Raw genomic sequence first — 18,545 nt, forward strand, 5'->3', positions numbered from 1 at the left:
GCTCGCCTACCCGTCCACATGGCTAAGCGCCGGGCTTCACCTCCACCCTTGCAGGCACCCTGCATTCGGGACGTGATTGGCTGAGCTAGCAGCGGGAAGGTTCCATGCGCTCGTCACCCACATCCTTTCCTCACCGGTTACTCATAAGTCGAAACGGTGGAGGGATGAACGAGTCATGGTGGTGAAAGTGATGTTGAGGGAGGTGGAAGGCGGAAGGGTGGGAGGGCTAACGAGTGTGGAGGGCTTTGGGATGGTGATTGGGGCGCGATGTGAGAAGCTGAGAGGTATTCGATAGATCCAACGGCGGTCATGTGAGTTGGGGAAGCTGCGCGTGGCGGCTGTAAGTCACATGCGAGTTCGAGGTGCTGTTCGTGGGATGCATGCGCTGGAAATCCGAACGGCGACCTGAATAAAAGCATTGAGGATGGGCTAGAGGTAGTCGCAAGTACAAGACAGAACAGTCAGAACTTCGCAGCGTTTGGAATGAGTATGTTGATTGATTTGCTTCCTGATATGGGAAGATGAGAGAAGCCCATGCAGTTGGTGGCTTCCTTGCCGCCAACCACACCCTACTACTCCACCCAGATATCTCACCACAAGTGAGCCTCTTTCCTCTCATAAGCAAAAGAGCCGGGATCCAAATGATCCCAGTGTTACGCAATAGAACACCACAAGCGCCAGCACACCAAGAGGTATCCGCGATAAAGGATGTCCGCAACACCAATGAATTTTCCGCGCCAAAGATCTCGGTCGATTTCAGAACCGTACAGGTCATGAAGAAACAACACAACCATAAGTTGTTCTCCTAGTAGTGGGTAGACAAAAGAAAAGATGTGGGTGGGTGCACCAGCTCCAAGAATCGAACGTCGAAGAGTAGTCGAAAGAAGTGATTGGTGCGAGCGAGTCGCCGGGACCCGAGTATTAGTTGATAGGGTAGGCCGGTACACGTCGTAGATGTAGGACGTGATCGTGATGCATGAGCATAAAGCACAAATGTATGGTGGAGAGCCGTGGTAGATTTAAGCGCTGTGGCAGGTGGCGCCAAAAGAAAGTCGGTCGGGGGGAGTGGTGTCGTACGCGGTGGTTGCACACCCGTTTATGCTCGAGGCTAGGCAGCGGTACAGGCAAGTCGTGTAACCGTTCATTCTCTATTCAATTTTTCTCCTCTTGCCACGCGGTGCGGGGTCAATTTGCGGGAAGTTCGGCGCCTTCTTGTCGATGGGTGTGCTGCTATATGTCACGGTACGGGTGACGACTTCCCGCACGCTGACACGCCTTGACCGACCGCTCTTAGCTTCTGCTTCCCAGACCTTGGGCGATGCTGTGGGGAAGGGAGAGATGGCTGAGTTGTTGGCTGAGTCTGCGCTAGTTGGTGATCGTACTGCTGCCGGCGAGAAGGGTGATTGTGGAATGTAGAGGCGTGGTGTGCGCGCCGACTGTGGCCGTGTGAAAGGTGATGGAGGTGGGATGGTAATGGTCTGAGTCCTGATCTTTGTAGGAGGGGCAGACATTGGAACTTCATCTTTGGAAACTTCATCTTTCGTGTCGCATCGACTGCAGCTGCTTGATCTTGAAGTCGCAGGTGACTCCTTGCCTGCTGGGCCAGATGTTGATGTGAAAGAACCGCTAGAAGCGGATGACGTTACTGAGGTGGGGCGACTTTCGAAGACGAACTTGGTGCTTGTGCCAGTAGACATGGGGCTCATGAACGCAGGCGATAACGTCTTGAGGAAATCCAAATAGGCTGCTGGCGGGGTAATGGGAGTCTTCAGGCTGTCTTCGCGCTTGATCCAGGCAAAGGTCGGTGTTGTTGCAGACATTACCATTGGAGACTTGAGTTCAGACGGATAGGTGGCAGACAGAGGCGTCTTCAACATTGACGGTAGAGGTGCCGGCGCCGGCTTCGCATCGGTAGTAGTGGTGGCCATGTTGGTGATGTTTGCCGTGTGGTGAACGAAAGACTGGGGCTTCTGGTCGATAGTCCTGCGAGCGAGAGTGGGCTGCGCTGTGCCTTCCACGGTTGGAGTGGACAGGTGAAGAAGGAGCAGGGCAGAACGGAAGGGCAGGTACTTTTGTCGCCGGGGAAAGGTATGTTTATTGCGTGGACTAGTCTGATGCGTGCGCTGTGTTGGTGGCCGCTGGATGGGCCGTAGAGTATGGATAACCTAAGAATAGGTGGGCGCGTAACAAGATGCCAGTGCCAGTGTCAGAGCGGGGCCTAACGAGGGACCGTCTTTTCGAGGGTGCTAAACAGCCGCCTAAATCCTGCGGCGCTGCAAATCAAACGTCGCTGTAAGCGCCGGGGTTGGTCAGTGCGCTGAGGAACTGCTTCCACCCTTCAGAGATGCAATTGGCCAGGGGCAATGAAACCAAAGCGTGTGACCTGTCTGCGGCCCCTGCAGGTCTGTCGAGAGCAGAGCGGCCGTTTGAGCTTGTGATTTGCTGCGTGGCTCGCGGGACTGTGATGCAAGCGTCGATGTGCGGGATGCTGCACTTGCGAACACAACCAAGCAAGTTCGAAATAGTCTGGCGGAGTAAATCTGAGACAAGTGTGTGAGATGCTGCTGTTTGACGGCGAGGTGATTGAAAGAAGGACGCTACCAGGGTGATTTGTTGCCGTGAATAGAGTTGAGGCGAAGGTGCTGATGCAAGGCAAGCTGTGCGGCTGGTCTCATGGGATTGTTATACCAGTTTATGTATTGCTTCCAGCCGCTGTATAATCTCTATGCTTGCGTAGACCTGTCGCGCGCTTCCATTTGCTACCGTCTCCACGCCGCCTGGCCGCTGCAAAGCCAGCCGTTGAACCACTGTGAGGGCTACCTTTGGTTCGTCCTCGAGCACGCGCCTCTCGACGCCAGCGGCACGCCCATGTCAATACACAAGCCGTGCGGGAGAAGACTGTCTAAAGCTTCCTCACAGGTTCATGTACCTTGAGCACATCTTCCTTGAAACCGCAACGTGCAGCGCCCACCCCTGCTGTTTGCTGCAGGCATGGCCATTTTGGCCGGATGAAGCGCCATACTTCCTCGTTGCCATGTGCGATATCGTGGCCGTTCCAGGTTTGTTGCACTGCTGGCACTACAAACGCTACGGACCAATCATAAGCTTTATCACGAACGACTTGAGCCATACGTAAAGACTTCCAGGTGCATGATAGAAGCATGCGAGGTGCTTGACAGGTCTGTTGATGCTCGTAGTGTAGCTAAGTATAGTCGCCATATGGGTATTCATCGAGACGCCGATGAAGAAGCGTCAATTGCTCTCAGCCTACAAGGGACCAGAGATGATCGTTCTGACCAACCTCATCGTCGCGATATGGCTGTACGGCATCGCCGACCATGATAGTGTGATTTTGCTCGCCAGTAGATGACTTTTCCATAGGAAGGTGACATGTATGCTCGCCAAAGTACACGCGACCATCGAAACGGCGTGTCTTAGCGAGCGTGGTAAACGGTTCTTGGTCCCTCTCAGCAGTTTGCTGATCGATACATACCATCTGACATCTTCGACAAGCACCCAGCATTTCGAAGTACTGCTGGCCGATTTGGAGGTAGCGCCAGTCATCTTCCGCATATGGGTCTTCAAGTCCTGGCGGGTAGTCTGGGTTCTCCGCAACGACTATGTTGGCTCGGAAGACTTCTGCTTGCGCCGCCTTACCGCCATCCGCTTTGATCAACTCATTCAAGCGATTGAGGCTTGATCGCGAAATGGTCAGAATGGGACTCTCATTTGACAGTAGAATCGGTTTGGAAACGCATGCGCCCGGCGTAACAGGCGCCGTATCTGGATAAGCGCCGGGTATCTGCATGCTGCGAGCTCTCTGACATTTCTGTAGATGCGCTTTGGAGTGCCTGGGCGAAGAGCCGCTCCCGTTGCCGGCGGCTGGAAAGCGGACAAGATGGCAAGCCACCCCGAGAACTTGCGAGAAGAAAGCTGATACTTTGCTCGACTTGTATACCTTGGCTTGGACAGAGTCTCCACACACTTTGGCGCTGGCGTCGCTGTACAAAGCATTGTCTGCAAACATTCGTGGATCCGCTGAGAGGGGAACAGAAATCTCATCAGCTGCAGTCGTGCCCTTCAATAGGCCTGCCAGTCGTACACGTAGCACACCTTCTGCCAGATCAATGCTGGGACGAATGAGGGCCATCTTTGGATAGCGCTTCTGACTCAATGCTGCACCCGTGCCTTGATGAACAAGGCACCACTCACGATCCCAAGCAAGCCCTTCAGGGTAAACTTCCCATGCCTGCCCTGGCGGCACGCTGAACCCCGCGCAGCTCTTGATAGGATAGACTGATAAGCTCTCCACATGCAGACGGCTTGCCGGCAACAGCTCTTCGCATACAGCTGGCGGCATCGCGCTGGGTGGCTTGCTCTGTACGAAGAACTCGCGTACAAAGTCAACAAACGAATCCACGTCTTTCAGTGCACTCATCGCACCCAAACTAACGCGTACCATGCCGGTTGGCTTCCCACGCATAATGTCATTTTCGTTACCACATCGCTGACCAGCGGAGAAATTCTCATGCATCTCCCACGGGGCCAGTCCGAGCGAAGAGGCCACACCGCCTGGATTGCAAAGCCCACCTGTACGCAGATGGAAGTTTTTGATTGCCGCCAACTTCTCCACCTCTGCGTTGCTAACCCAGCCGCTGGTTTCATTGCGTAAATTGAAAGCAACGATCGGTCCTTGCGTAGCCGTATTGTCGTAGGTAGATGTTGGGTCTTTGTAGATTTGACAAACTTCCTGCCCATTACCGTGACGCAAAGACGACAGCTCGTTGTAGAGCTTCGTGGCAAGGAAGCTTGTATGTTGCGAGACACGTTCGAGCGAGGTGAATAGCTCCTTGTGGACAGCCATGGCGGAGTCAAGCGCCATGATGCTATGGATTGGTAGGGTGCCGTCCTCTAGACGCTCATGAAGCGAGTCTGCCTTCTTTGCATGCCATTGCTCTTTCAGACACACTACCATTTCGACTGTGCCGCCGCCGAAGTAGCAGCGCTTGTCAAATGCATGTGCTGATGCTTGCCTGATTAACAATGCACCCAGGTCAGGAAACCCAAACATCTTGTACAGACTGAGCACAGTAAAGTCAGGCGCAATCTCGGCATTACTCAGGTCAAGAGGCGAGGTCGATACGAGGGCTGCGGCGTCTAGCAACGTGTAGGTCGTCCCTTTGTCGTTTGCGGCGCGGATGTGTTGGGACCAGTCCAGCGGTAGTCGGCGTCCATTCATGTTCGATTGCGCAGGATACGCGAACAAGCGTGCCCTTCCGTCCTCTGACGTTGGTTGTTGGATCCAGTCCACGACTTCTGCATCGGTAGCGAAACAGCGGTGTTCCATCGCCGCTTCCCGTACGCCTATGAGACTTGTATGCGCATCCCTGTGGTATCCATACCAAAATCCGTCTTCTTGGTCCCTGAACGCATCCATGACCAGCTTGATGCCCGCAGTGGCATTGGCTACAAATACCACGTCAAACTCTCGTGGATCCGCGTTGAACAGTCCCAGTAGCCGTAGTCGAACATCTTCAATGCGGCACGTCGTCAGTTGGGAGGCGTTGGAGGCGGAATGAGGATTGCCATATAGGTTCGAGATCATGTCAGCCGAGAAGCGCTCGATCAGCGACTTTGGGTAGAGAGTGGTTCCGGCATGGTCGAGGTAGGTTGTCCCTAGCTGACAGTCAGTACGGCATATGAGCAACCATTGGAAGGAACGAACCTTGAAGCATAGGGTATTCCCTCTTTCGTAGCTCTTCGATCGCCTTATCGTAAGTGATGTGAGCTGCTTCCTCCATTGTATCGAATCGCAGCGCATGCTACAGTTTTCACCCGTGGTCTACGAGGACAGAGAAGAAAAGGAACAGAGCTCGGTAGGACCCCATTTGGTCGCAAGCGTGGTGGATGGTTGCTAGAGTGGGGGCATTTGCGGATGGCAAATGATGGAGTGGGAGACCTGAAACGGTCAGCTCCGAGGTCATCGCTGGGCAGGCGCGGCCAAAGCCGATGCGCTAGTAAACCTCAGTTATCAGAATGTCAAGTGCAATATTGTCTAAACATTTGACACTCAGACTGATCGCAGGTCACGTCGAAGATGACAACATTTCTGCATGTTGGACATTGCATACGAGTATGCCAGGCGGAGGAGCGCGCAGATTAATTCTCCTCAGCGTCACCCTCCATCAACTGAAATCTATCTGAAATATCAGAGTTGGCTTGGTCGCATGTCACGATAAGGATACATAGGATGGTGATCTAACTTCGAATTATAGACTGAAGACGAGCATTGGTGTCTGTCAAGGCGGACAGCACTAGCAGCATGATGCTCGCTATCAAGATGTCTCACGCACACACTTCAGACATATAGTCTAAGCAAAGTTACATGGCTGCGATACCAAATATTTGGGAATTGCATGTTAACGTCAAGGGTCTCACAACTTCTAACGGATGCACCAAAGCACCAGCTTCGCTCCCTTCCTTAACTCCTCCCCTCCGCACTATCAAGCTTACACCCACAAAGCCTCCTACACATACCTAAAGCCCACCTCTTCGCCTGTCCCTCAGTATTCTCCCCATCCCCATTCTCCCCTCTAATCCACGTACGCCCCTCCTTCGTCTCCCAACTTATTTCAGCAATCGTGCCCCACTCAGCACCATCTCCACCACCGTTCCTTTGAGGTGTAAGGGTAAGTCGAATCTGCCCAACGCTGGTCCAGCTCCTGCATATATGGATCGTTGTGTTGCCCTGTGTGGTTGGAGAGGAGAGTGTGGCGTAGATAACCCACTTATCTTCCATCATTTGGGGAGTGTAGCCAGAGAGGAGTCTGGTGTAATCGGCGTGCGTGAGAAGGATGTTCAATGGTACTGTTGCTGGCTGCGAGAGGGGTGTGGAATTGGGCTTTTTGGTGGGTTGTTCCATCTTGAATCAGATTGAGGTGGATGGTGATGTTCTTGCTGAGACTGATGAGTAGGCGGCTAGGAAGCAGTGGGATCCTGTCATTTCACGAAAACGGACGAGCATTAGAGAAAGCGAAATAGCCATAGAAGAGGAAGAAGAGAGTGTTAGGCGCCGGATACAGGGCAGTATGCTAGTGCTTACAATAGAAATCCCTCCTGATGTGATAGGCACAAGGTCCACAAGCAGGTGATATGAGTCACAGTATGTTGAAGTTAGGCCATGGATTAAGATGGTAATATACTGATGCTGGAAAATCCTCAATGTTGCTCCTCAACCGCCTCGTATACTTGTATACATGCTCGCAAAGAATAAGAACATTGCCCCCATTGTGGTATATCGTTGCAGTCATAAATCAAGCCGCCAAATTACATGATATTAAGGAAATATATAGATAGGAATGCATTCGCACACTACAAACGAATATAGGAGAAGTGTCTAAAAGTTCCTTGAAGGAAGAGGCGCCTCTGGCTTAGGGTATTGTTTGTTGTAGCCGTTGGCGTTAGGGTAGAAGTTCTGCCCGGGCTCTCCACTGGCATAGCCGTTGGTATAGCCGTCGGTGACACGTCCGTTGCCATTGACATGAGGCACGGCGTTTGCCGACTGTCCACGGAAGTACTGTTGGCTTTCTGCAGCGCCGTCGCCCATGGTTCTCGGCTGAGGTCCACCCTCCTCGGCCATTTGCATCTCGGTCTGGTAGCTCTGGTGGTGCTTGCCGCGCACAGCGGGCAGGAAGTCGATGAAGAAGCTCAGCACGTACCAGGTGTAGACGAACGCAATGATCCACTCGAACACAGCGGCTACATTCCAGTACTTGTACTTTTGAGTGACGCCGAAAACGATGCAGAGGCAGATTTCGGCGATAATGAAGGCGAGCTTGACCCAGAAGGAGATGCGGAGGATTGAGTGCTGGCGGTAGTGGATTCCCAGGCGCTGGTATTCCCAGCAAATGAAGATTGCGCTGACAATGTATCCAATGATGAAGATAGCCAAGCAGATGTTGTGCATCCGGCTGTGGTGGTAGTTGTCGAAGATGGTGAGGAGGATAAGGCCGACTGCGCCTACGATTGCAGCGATGATGCTCAGTAAAGAGTAGATCTTCTGCCAGATCGATGTGTTGGGCGCGAGTTTGCCGGCATGGCGCAAATAACGCTCACAGATGAAGGCTAGGTTGAAGGTAACAACGGTGACCGCGGACATGGCGATGAACATAGGCTTGAGGTTTTGCGCGCCGATATCTGAGTGTGGTATCAGAATTCAGGCATTAAGGTTGCGGGTGGGTTCGCATAACGTACCAGAGATGTAGGCTATTGTTTGGCCATTGGCCATTGTTGGGAAGATTGGATGCCCCTTTGTGCTCCAGTACACCAGCATGGTGATCAACATGGCCATCCATACTATCGAACTGAAAATGGGCACAACCCAAAACGATGCCACCAACATGATGGCTGACGTTGGGTGTTGCTGTGACGCGGTGGTCCGAGGGTGGAGAGGTGTCGACTGTCGTGGGCCTCGTTGGGCTTGAACGTGGAAGTCGCGCGTTTGCTGCGTGTCGAGGACAACAAGGAGGCTGCTGAACGTCAAAGAGACAGTCTCTGGACAGATCAGAGGGCGTATATGAACCAAGGGTCGTCGCAGGTACGATGAAAAGCTGGTTGTGCGCGCAAATGAGTTCCATACACGCTACATAACTGTCGGGCGAAGCTTGACGTCACTGCCTCATAGGCTCCGCCGGCTCCCGTGATCTACGACTGTCCGAGGGGCTACGCATCGTCTCCACGTCACCCGGGGTTAAGGTCGGGCGATTGTTGAGGCTTCATCATAGAAAATTGCATTGTTTCCGTTGGGGTTGCGAAGCAGCGGCGGCTGAAGGGACGGAAGGTGGACGAAGTTGCAGCTGCGAGGAAGGCTGACTGAACACGCGTTTGTGGCGGGAACGATTGACTGCTGCAACGCATCTCGCTTGTTGTGAAAGCAATCAATCTCAACTCAAACTCGTCTGACCTGCACGGGCGACCCTCGAGGATACCTGCTGTTGAAATCTGCGAATTCGACATCACCACGAACAGGTGTTGGGGCCAGGCCTTTATCCCCCAAAGTCGGTAAGAACGGCTGGTAACTCGGCAGCACGTTCGCTTCACGATCCCGTAGCCAACGACCCGCATCGTGCCCGCACCGCGGTTATTATCCGGTTCAAGGCACAGCCCGATGGCGATGTCATCGAAAGTCACGAGTTCGCAGTCTACCCTGGCGTGCGCGTCCAGGTCTGGCTCTGAGGTTCCCAGGCCGAAGTGCAACAACACCAAACGCATGAAGTGACGAATTGCGCTTCAGACCGCGATCACTTGGCATCAAGGCACGTGTAAGTGGGACTCTCCGAGGACTGATGGAAGAATTACGATCATGGTGTTTTACATCCGATACCTGAAATGAGGATGCAACTTCAGCGAGATTGCCATCTCCAGCAGTATCCCGCGTCCTCGACTCGCTGCTATCCTGCGATCTCAATGTCTACTGACTATGACTTTGGTACAGTCTACAGCGCAACTGTTCACGCAGTTGTAGCAGCATACTTCCGTTGACATGGAACGATGCGGGCCGATGCGAGCGTTTTCTGTATGCAAGACAGGCGTTCCCCTACAAAGAAATTGCAAAGATTCTGCAATCCCCGCTGCGCATCGGTATTTTAGGAGGATCGAGCATCGAAATTTGCAAGATGTCAGGGAATTGCTGGCTTGAAGTGCGAGCCTCACACTTTGAAAACCAGGATCTGGACCTGGAGGATGAGCCGTTACAAGAGATCACCGTCTGGGGTCAAGCTTTCAGCCACGCATTCGTCTGCATCCATTGGCTGGCACTTTGCGCAGCCTCTAGTCTCCTGGTTTTTTTATTGGCGGCTGAGGCGTAATGCCGATGCGTGTGGGCACGCCTAGTTTCAAGTTCAGAGCTCTTCCAAGTTTGTTGTTTGCTTCGCTGCACTCTCCACTTTGCTACATGCACAGACTCGTAATCGTACGTTCGACAAGAGGCGATACAGGTCGGTGGGACCTGACCGACCCAAGCGCCTTGCTTTGAGGGGAGCAGCATGTCTTCATAAATAGACAAGCCGTGAGCTCCATGTTATCCGCGTTACACTAAGCTTCAAGACTGAACACTATCCCAGCCCCCCCCCACACTGCAAGTGTCCCGGCCATCCTCAGGCCTGAGATAGGGTGAGCGCATGTCTTAAGACAAACCCCCGCATTCGCTCTTGTAGCTGACAACGTCTATGTCAGCCGTTCGTTCAATGTCTGTTTCTTTGTAGCTTTTCTGTAAATATGTTTTCGCAATTCAAGGACCGTGTCGCACGTCGCAACAAAGGCAACGGCCAGAGCACCTCCCAACACAATCGCTTATCGAAACCGAGAACGAACACCAACTCGAAATTGGCCAGCTCTGTTGTCAACAACGATATCCCATACCCCGATTCACCACAGTTTGCGGAATTGAACGCAAAGAAACGCCAACAGATCCGGGACGGATTGTTATCGCCAATTAGCAAAGAGGCGGGGTCAGCGATTTGGTCTGATCAGGATGTAGCCGATACCGAGGCAGCTGTAGAGGGACGCGGACGCCGCTCAACAGTGGTTTCAAGGTCCAATTCACGTGCACACTCAAGGTCGGGTTCTGCGTTACGTTCCTTTGTACGGAGCAGGCGAAACTCCACCACCAACCTCAGAAACCTACCAGAATCGAAAGTGTCTTTGGTCTCTACTACACAATCAGACATTGAGGCGGCTATTCGACTGTTGCAGGAAGTAAAGAGGAACGCATCTCCCGAGGAGCTGGCAGCGTTGCGTAAGTGCTCCTGGTGGTTCATAACCACTTGACTGGCGCGCCAGTATCACCTGCAATTCACATGCCACTACCTTCTACTCAACTGTAAGCTAACCCGACCATTTGCAGGTGAAGCCTTGGAACGTCCTACCGAATCCTCTGCCGCGATATTAGAGCAGGAATTTGACAGGTCCAGCCCAGAAATCAGCGGTGCACTTACTCGAAGAAAGTCACTCATCCAGACACCAGGAATTGCGACACGGATGTCGCCTGTCGAAGGCCAACGCAGGACTTGGAACTCTTGGAAGGCGTCACAAATGAGACCAGAAGATGAAGCGAAATGGCGAGCGCCAAAACAAGGACCATCTCCTCTGGATCGCTTAGTAGCTCTGGACCTGGCAGATAACACTCAAGCACAAACGCCTGAGGAAATGGACTATTCTCACTTGCTTGGATACAAGCCAGGCACATTGATGGTTGTCAATGGTGCCGCTTCACCCGCACCTTCCACGGTCAATATTGCTCGCATTGCTCAGGCAGACAAGAAGAATGACTACTTCTCCGTAACCGAACCTGCTCCTAGTCCCTTGGCAACGAAGAATGAGAGGAAACAGACGAAGCCTAGAAGCATGTCAGCTGTTGGCGTACGTGATAGCAAGACAAGAGGCACCCCAGACCCGGCTGGCGAAGAAAAGATACCCATCACCTACATCAAGCCGGAGATCAAACCAAAGAAACGGCCACAAAGCATTGCGGTGACCACCAGGCGGCCGTCGCAAGGCGCTGGTACTCTTGCAAAAGATTATCAGGCTTATATCCCGTACAGTCCGTTCGAAAATCGCATGGTAATTCACAACATCTGGCAAGACCAAGAGGCAACGACAGACGAGCTCTTTCTTGAGGATCTACAACCTCAGCCACAGCCAGAAAACCTCGTGGAACTATCTGCAACTATAACCGACGTAACTGAACTCTCACCTCCTTCTACAGCCACAAGCACAACGACCTTGGAGACACCCAAGGATCGAACCCTTCGGCCATCACCAAGGACATCGGACTCGGGGTACTCATCCATTGGCTCGTCTGGTGGCAGTGTAAGAACAGCCAACAGCGAACAGCAGCAGTATCCTAGTGTGCTTCGAGTAGCTAGCCCACCGTCTGATTCACCGCACGCCCGATACCGCGCTAGCAGAAGACAAACCATGAGCTTCGAGTTACCTATTCAGGGCGATCTTTCAGCTCGTTTCGAACAGTCTCTGTTGGCCACTGTACCCAAGCACGCACATGGGCGCACGCTGTCACTAGACATTCCTCGAGAAGTTGCTGAGCTCCCTTCCATGGATCTTGTACTCGCATGCAGTACACCACAATCAGCAACTTCGAAGACGTCCGAGAAGCCTCTGCCAAAGCAGACGAGGCGCCTGCAGAAGCGGCGGCCATCGCAGCCTCAGCTACCAGTTGTTCAGTCAGCTCAGCCAAGCCGCGAAATCATTCCTGGGGTCCCGGACGATGTGAGAGTCAAGTTCTCTCGACGACTGTCGGCTACACCTGGTATGGAATGTTTGACTCACACTTACCCTAGTAAGGACCACATAACCTCAACTGAGTCGACTACAAGCTCCAGCCCCATCGAGCCGGTTTCATCGCTGATCCAACTCGAGCCTGACCATGCACCTGCGCCACCTGCTCGTGGTCGTAGAAGGAGCATGTCTTTCTTCAGGAGAAAGTCGATGACAGGGAAGAAGGATGAAAAGCACGAGGAAGAAATTCCCTCACCCAAGGTGCTTGATCTCGGCACCATCGCGGTATCTCTTGGTGCCTCTCCCTACGATCCTTCCATGTTTGGTTCTTTCCAGCCGAAGGAGGTCGTGGAGAACCCAACCCATCCACACCAGCTTGGTCAAGCACGATCGCATTCGCGATCAAGATCAGCAGTGAGCATGAGTTCCGACACAGCCGCAGAATATGCGCGCGTGCGTAGCAAGGATCGTGCTCTGCCTGAACCAGAGATGCCAGAAATGCCTCAGCAACGTAAACCACGCCGGAAGCCAAAGATGGAGATCGGTGAGGCGAAGCAGTCGAAACGACGCCCGCAATCCTTCTACTTCGATGAAGCTCCGCCAATGCCAACCATCGATCACGCAAAGTACGCTACTCCGCTCTCCGCCAAACCCAGGTTGGAGAACGTGGACGCCCCTACGGCGAATCAGTCTCGCATTCGCGCCAATTCTCGTCCACAGTCACCCCTGAGACCCAACCACACACGACCCCCTTCGGCCCACAAGAATGTCGACTGGGAGCACACGGTCAACTGGGAGCAGCATGCCCTGCAGTGGAGCCAGCGTCGTAAATCCATCGGTGACAGCCTGCGACCACGGCCAATAGTCGAGGCTAAAGAAAATGTCGCATATGCCCCTCGTCCCCATCCGATGTCTTACACACCCCAGGAGTTGACGACCTTTGGTCGTTACAGTGGTGGGCTCGACTACAACCACGAGGGCCGTGGGCAAATCGGCGGTTCAGCCGGCACGCGGCAGCTGCACAGCTATGCTGCGCCGAGGAGCATGTACTTCAAACAGAGCTATGGCGTCGATTTGTCTGACGTTCCAATATTCTTACAAAGGCAATAGAAGCCTTGTCTTGCGTACACATTGGGCGGCGTTGGAACAACTATACTAATAATGACCTTCGATTCGAACACACATGAATACATAGAATAGCGTTTTCGAACATACCCACGCCCACGCACATACGAGCGGCGTTGAAATGAACACATTTACGATCCTTCCCAATTTGAATTATCTTGCATCTGATACACTAGTGATGAACTGGTATCGAGAAATGCCTCGTGGCACATGTCTCCTGGAGGAATGGAGAAAGCACGTGCAAACGATCATCGCCGATGACAGCTACCCAAACAAGCCCAACTGCTCACCCCATCTGTGTGAACAAGCTGTGTCGATAATTGCCTCTTGGTTGTGCGTTGTTTCCTCACGGAGGCCGCGAGACTAACCACCTGAGGCACACCCGGGCGTCCTTTTCCTGCTTCAGCCGTGTGAGCCTCAGCCTGCGCCCCCGATCATCGACAGGTCAATGACGCAGCCGTGAGTGGTTTGTTGAAATGTGGGGCATTTGCGGAGGCCAATGGGCTGTGACGCTGCCGGCAATCCAGGCACCGCAGGGACTTTCGCTATGAACACACTTGGCGGCGGGGAGTCCAATTTTCAGCGTAGCCACCCTCCCAGCTCCTTTCACCTCACCTCACCTCACCGTCTCGTCTTGTCTCTGCACTCGTCGCTCCACCAGCCGCTGGAACCCTCCGCGACTGTCTCTCGCTTGTCCCTAAAATACCGCACCGACAGCCTTTGGTCGCAATCAAAGGCCTCGCTTTAAGACGGCTCGCGGCCGCCTCTTCCTGATCAATATCCAAGTTGTATCTGCACGACCCGCGCCACACGTCTTCAACAACATCCCCCCACCGCCTGCCGCACACTTCTAAGCAGGAACTCGAGCGCGTGTTGTTTTCGTACAACAACCAGACCCCCGTTCCTCCTGAACTTGAGCTGCCGCATAGCACGCTTTCGAAGGTCTGTTCCGTCGAGGAACAGACTGACAGGAGGCCTCGCCCAGTCCCAAGCCTCGGCTTCGCGCCCTTCAAACCGCCTTAACGCCCCTCCGCCATACAGCAAGCACTCCCAACTACTACCAGCTGCTCCCCAACGACCACCAGCAAGGGAATGGCACCTTCTGCTCTGACGCCCCCTCCAGCGGAATACAACACCGCGTTGAACCACAAACAGTATCTCAGCGACTGTTCCTTTGGCAGCATTGACAACCATGGCGCAAGCAACTCCAAGCAACTCATTGGCGCAGCTTTGAAGAACCGTGTCGAGGCTATCGATCACGACATCTGTGACGTCGGCGACGAGGACACTTTCTTCGTCGCTGACCTGGGCGAGGTGTACCGTCAGCACCTGCGATGGAAGAAGAACCTGGCTCGTGTCAAGCCGCACTATGGTGAGTGACAGATCCAAGAGCCACCACAATGCTTCCACTAACATCTGAACAGCGGTCAAGTGTAACCCGGATCCGCAGGTCCTGCGCCTGATGACCCAGCTTGGACTCGGCTTCGATTGCGCCTCCAAGAATGAAATCGAGACGGTCCTCAAGACTGGCGTCGACCCCTCCCGCATCATCTACGCGCAGCCCTGTAAGACCAAGTCGTACGTCCGCTACGCCGCCAACGCTGGCGTCAAACAGATGACTTTTGACAACGCCGACGAGCTCTACAAGACCAAGCAGCTCTTTCCTGATGCTGAGCTGTACTTGCGTATCATCACTGATGACACGGCTAGCCTCTGCCGTTTGAGCCAGAAGTTCGGCGCTGCAATGGATCAGACCGGCGAACTGCTTGAGCTTGCGAAGAAATTGGAGCTTAACGTTGTCGGCGTGGCTTTCCACGTGGGCTCCGGCGCGTCTGACCCCAAGGCCTTCATCAAGGCTGTGCAAGACGCCCGCTTCGTTTTCGACCAGGCAGTTGCTCTTGGCTTTAATATGCACACCTTGGACGTCGGCGGTGGCTTCACCGGCGACGCTACTTTCGAGCCGATGGCTGCAGTTCTGTCTGCTTCCCTGGACGAGTACTTCCCGCCACACATCCGCGTCATTGGCGAGCCTGGACGTTACTACGTCTCCACCGCGTTCACCATTGCATGCCATGTCATTGCCCGCCGCACTGTCACCGATGCCACCCTCGGCACGACCAACTACATGCTGTACTTGAACGACGGCGTCTACGGCAACTTCTCGAGCATCATCTTTGACCACCAGCACCCAGTTGCAAAGGTTTTGAAGTCCGGCACCGAGGTTTTGTACGACATCCGCCGCTCAGGCTACGACACACCCTCACAGATTGAATACTCCATCTGGGGCCCCACCTGCGATGGCATCGACATCATCTCCTCGTCCAGCACCTTCCCCGAGCTCCTCGATGTCGGTGACTGGCTGTACTTTGAGGACATGGGCGCGTACACCAAGTGCTCTGCCACTCGCTTCAATGGCTTCACCGACAGCCACGATGTCGTGTATGTGTGCAGCGAGCCGGGCGCCCAGGCCCTTATGGGTCTCTAGGTCTCCTAATCGTATATATTCGTTCAGCGTTTTGTGCACGGATGGATTACTTTGCGGCATTGTACGCATTGTTTTAAGTGGAAAAGTTTGATCATTTTGACGTCTGATAGATTTCATAGCGTGCGTCGCTTCTAATACAACTGTACATGGCTTCATCTTGACGCTCTTCTGAACGCACATGGAGTTGATGTGAATGTCGAAATGAGTGTCCAACAAGATCATCTCTCCATGTCCATGACACAAAACAAAGTTTGGGTAACACATCTCCGCATCACGCTCTGTTCATCCCGATTCCCTCCTTTCCTCTCCTCTCGACCCTCTCAATATCTGAACATGACGATCCCCGCCCTCTCAGGATCCACCTTCCCCATCCCCGCCACATTCCCACACTTCTCCGTCGCCAACGCCCCGTTAACAACCAGACTCACGCTCCGCGCCAACACACCCTCATACTTCTCCCTCACCGCCGGACTCACACGCGGTAAACTAACAACTGTGTCAAGGTACTCGCAGATCTGCTCGTGCTGTACCTCCGCCTGGTACCCACTCGTCGCATCTCGCATCTGCGAGAGTGTCCACGGACTCCAGGCCACTATCGGCGCATGCGAGGTCACGGGGACGACGAGCGCGGGACAGCCGGATAAAAGGTGGAAGATGATAGTGCCGCACCCGGGGCGCCGCGAGGTGGACCACATGTTTGCTCTGTAGGGGGAGATGGCTATGAAGAGGATGAGGAGGCGGTTTGTGCCGATGTCGATTGTCGGGTTGGGATCGCATAGGGAGAGGGTGTGGGGGGTTTCGGACAGGAGCTTGTGCGCGAGGAGGTAGTCGCCTATTTAAGGATGTTAGTTAATACTGTGATGGCCTCGAGTTTAGGAAAGGGCGGTGGCACAGGTCCCGGATTTTGAGCGGCCGATGAGTGCTATACATACCTCCCAAGAACGGGCCAAAGCACTGTGCAATCGCGAAATCATTCGCCCTCGGAACCGATGGCGTCCTCGCACTCGCAAAAAGGTACGGACAAAACCATCCCTTCTCAATACCCTGAATATCCCTCGCCGGCTGCACCCCCACAAACCTCAAATCCGCATCAACACCCATAAGCTTATGCTTAACACCGGCCTGCAAACTCTTCACCTCAGTCGTAGCCAGCATCTTCTCCTCCTCGGGCAACATATGCTCCAGAACCCCCTTATCAATCGCCTGCTCCACAATCTGAAAAATAGAGTACTTGAGCACCGTACTCGCCGCAATCGCACCAGCCCCCGAATTGACAATCTCAGACACAAAACTGTCGGCGCCAAACGCGCTGGTCACGCTGTCTGCCGCGCCATCGACCAGCGGCCCCCCAATAAAGGCAAACGTCGTGAACAGCACCGCGTCGCGGTACCGCACGTTGGGCAGCGTGACGGGGTTGTTGTCGCCCCAGGGGGACAGAGAGAGCGGCATTTTGGCGAACGAGGTAGCGGTCGATACGGAACTACGTGCTACGCGGCCGAACAAGGTGTCACCAAAGAATCGCTTGACTTTGTCAGATTGCTGGGCGTCTTGCGGGCCGCTATGGCTGGGTGTGGAGGAGTGTTTGGGGCCGAAGAGGCCGGATGGGGCGGTTGTTGTGAAGGATGGTCTTTGGAGGGGCTGCTGTGGGGGTTGGTATGGGGGTGGGCATTGGTACTGGTTTGTTAGTGGTGATTGGGGACTTGCTGTTTGGAGCTGTTGTTGCATCGTTTGGAGCTTCTCTGGTGGCATGTTTTGAATGACCTGTTGCACTTGCTGGAGTTGCTGAGATGTCATATTGGGTACCACTTGATATGGTTGCGGTGCAGGAAGGGAATGCTGCTGCGGTTGAACGAAGTGAGATTGTTGCAACTGTCCATGCGGTGGTGAAGCTTGGGATTGTAGTTGCACGTGATTTTGTGGGTAGCTGGTCTGTGGTATCGGCGGTTGAACGAAGGCATTCGACATTGGCACTGGAGTTGGAGTAGGCAGTTGCTGTGGTCCCATCATGTACGGTGGAGGATCTGGTGACCTGATGTCGAAAGGTGCCACTGAAGGTGCTTGCTGCGGGACAGACATGTTGAGCTGTGGGCTCTATTCGATGAGCTCGCAGGAAAAAGGTTCTCCTGTATTCCTCCTGGCTTGATGGTGTATGCAAAAACAGGTCACTGCAAGGCTGAAACGTGCGGCTGTTCACTGTGTGGCTGAAGAGAGTGGCTTTCGGACAGGATCGGACTTAGAGAAAGGACACGCAGTGATGTAGATAAAGGGAAGGGAAAGTTAAGAAGAAAGTAGACGTCAAACTGCTCTTGAGCTGACAGAGGACGGGCTCTTGAGGGTTGAATGTAAATTACTACAGCTGAAGTCGGCCCTGTCCTGTGGCTTCATGCTTACCGTTTCTGGTGACAAGAAGCGGTCCCTGTCGACCAAATAAGCCCACGTTTTGCGATCTGCACACTTCTTGCATCCTTGAGATTGCAGCCTTGTATGTCTTCGGGGAAGGTCGAGGCGCCAAGCAGCTGCACGCGAGATGTTGTTGCCAAGACACCAGCGATGTGAAGGTGGCTCAGGGTCTGGCTCGAGGCGCGACTATGGCTCATGGGGATACAGCTCGCTCTACCGCACTTTTTCACAGTCGGTGTCA

General features: G+C 53.8%; 7 protein-coding genes across 7 annotated transcripts; 3 read left to right on the forward strand and 4 right to left on the reverse strand.

Annotated features, from left to right (window-relative positions):
* Positions 1–961: 961 nt before the first annotated feature.
* Positions 962–2,425, reverse strand: BU25DRAFT_249617 (uncharacterized protein). Its single transcript, XM_033701608.1, has one exon. The coding sequence runs from the start codon at positions 1,926–1,928 to the stop codon at positions 1,149–1,151; it is 780 nt and encodes a 259-aa protein (XP_033565050.1). The 5' UTR covers positions 1,929–2,425; the 3' UTR covers positions 962–1,148.
* An 837-nt stretch (positions 2,426–3,262) lies between these two features.
* On the reverse strand, positions 3,263–5,801 carry BU25DRAFT_334829 (PLP-dependent transferase; the record flags this gene model as incomplete). The annotated part of the gene is made up of 2 exons (XM_033702555.1): positions 3,263–5,676; positions 5,726–5,801. 2 exons carry the CDS (start codon positions 5,799–5,801, stop codon positions 3,263–3,265), a joined length of 2,490 nt encoding a protein of 829 aa, XP_033565051.1.
* A 1,358-nt stretch (positions 5,802–7,159) lies between these two features.
* Positions 7,160–8,596, reverse strand: BU25DRAFT_249851 (uncharacterized protein). The gene is made up of 3 exons (XM_033701610.1): positions 8,582–8,596; positions 8,254–8,528; positions 7,160–8,196 (listed from the first exon to the last, which is right to left on the reverse strand). The coding sequence occupies exons 2-3, from the start codon at positions 8,399–8,401 to the stop codon at positions 7,397–7,399; spliced, it is 948 nt and encodes a 315-aa protein (XP_033565052.1). The 5' UTR covers positions 8,402–8,528; positions 8,582–8,596; the 3' UTR covers positions 7,160–7,396.
* A 1,564-nt stretch (positions 8,597–10,160) lies between these two features.
* On the forward strand, positions 10,161–13,749 carry BU25DRAFT_249638 (uncharacterized protein). The gene is made up of 2 exons (XM_033701609.1): positions 10,161–10,795; positions 10,904–13,749. Exons 1-2 carry the CDS (start codon positions 10,276–10,278, stop codon positions 13,402–13,404), a joined length of 3,021 nt encoding a protein of 1,006 aa, XP_033565053.1. The 5' UTR covers positions 10,161–10,275; the 3' UTR covers positions 13,405–13,749.
* A 590-nt stretch (positions 13,750–14,339) lies between these two features.
* On the forward strand, positions 14,340–16,005 carry BU25DRAFT_249981 (ornithine decarboxylase). The gene is made up of 2 exons (XM_033701613.1): positions 14,340–14,791; positions 14,844–16,005. The coding sequence occupies exons 1-2, from the start codon at positions 14,512–14,514 to the stop codon at positions 15,902–15,904; spliced, it is 1,341 nt and encodes a 446-aa protein (XP_033565054.1). The 5' UTR covers positions 14,340–14,511; the 3' UTR covers positions 15,905–16,005.
* Positions 16,005–16,682, forward strand: BU25DRAFT_249975 (uncharacterized protein). The gene has a single exon (XM_033701612.1). The coding sequence runs from the start codon at positions 16,106–16,108 to the stop codon at positions 16,610–16,612; it is 507 nt and encodes a 168-aa protein (XP_033565055.1). The 5' UTR covers positions 16,005–16,105; the 3' UTR covers positions 16,613–16,682.
* BU25DRAFT_249974 (uncharacterized protein) lies at positions 16,683–18,309 on the reverse strand. The gene has a single exon (XM_033701611.1). The coding sequence runs from the start codon at positions 17,978–17,980 to the stop codon at positions 16,754–16,756; it is 1,227 nt and encodes a 408-aa protein (XP_033565056.1). The 5' UTR covers positions 17,981–18,309; the 3' UTR covers positions 16,683–16,753.
* Between the last annotated feature and the right edge of the window lie 236 nt (positions 18,310–18,545).

This window comes from Macroventuria anomochaeta, assembly GCF_010093625.1.
Source record: "Macroventuria anomochaeta strain CBS 525.71 unplaced genomic scaffold BU25scaffold_6, whole genome shotgun sequence".
NCBI lineage: Eukaryota > Fungi > Ascomycota > Dothideomycetes > Pleosporales > Didymellaceae > Macroventuria > Macroventuria anomochaeta.

Coding starts and splice junctions, on each gene's coding strand:
- BU25DRAFT_249638 (XM_033701609.1), top strand. CDS start 10,276: ATGTTTTCGCAATTCAAGGACCGTGTCGCACGTCGCAACAAAGGCAAC. Junction 10,796..10,903: donor CGAGGAGCTGGCAGCGTTGC/GTAAGTGCTCCT, acceptor GACCATTTGCAG/GTGAAGCCTTGGAACGTCCT.
- BU25DRAFT_249975 (XM_033701612.1), top strand. CDS start 16,106: ATGAGTGTCCAACAAGATCATCTCTCCATGTCCATGACACAAAACAAA.
- BU25DRAFT_249617 (XM_033701608.1), bottom strand. CDS start 1,928: ATGGCCACCACTACTACCGATGCGAAGCCGGCGCCGGCACCTCTACCG.
- BU25DRAFT_249851 (XM_033701610.1), bottom strand. CDS start 8,401: ATGTTGGTGGCATCGTTTTGGGTTGTGCCCATTTTCAGTTCGATAGTA. Junction 8,197..8,253: donor AACAATAGCCTACATCTCTG/GTACGTTATGCG, acceptor TACCACACTCAG/ATATCGGCGCGCAAAACCTC.
- BU25DRAFT_249974 (XM_033701611.1), bottom strand. CDS start 17,980: ATGTCTGTCCCGCAGCAAGCACCTTCAGTGGCACCTTTCGACATCAGG.
- BU25DRAFT_249981 (XM_033701613.1), top strand. CDS start 14,512: ATGGCACCTTCTGCTCTGACGCCCCCTCCAGCGGAATACAACACCGCG. Junction 14,792..14,843: donor TCGTGTCAAGCCGCACTATG/GTGAGTGACAGA, acceptor ACATCTGAACAG/CGGTCAAGTGTAACCCGGAT.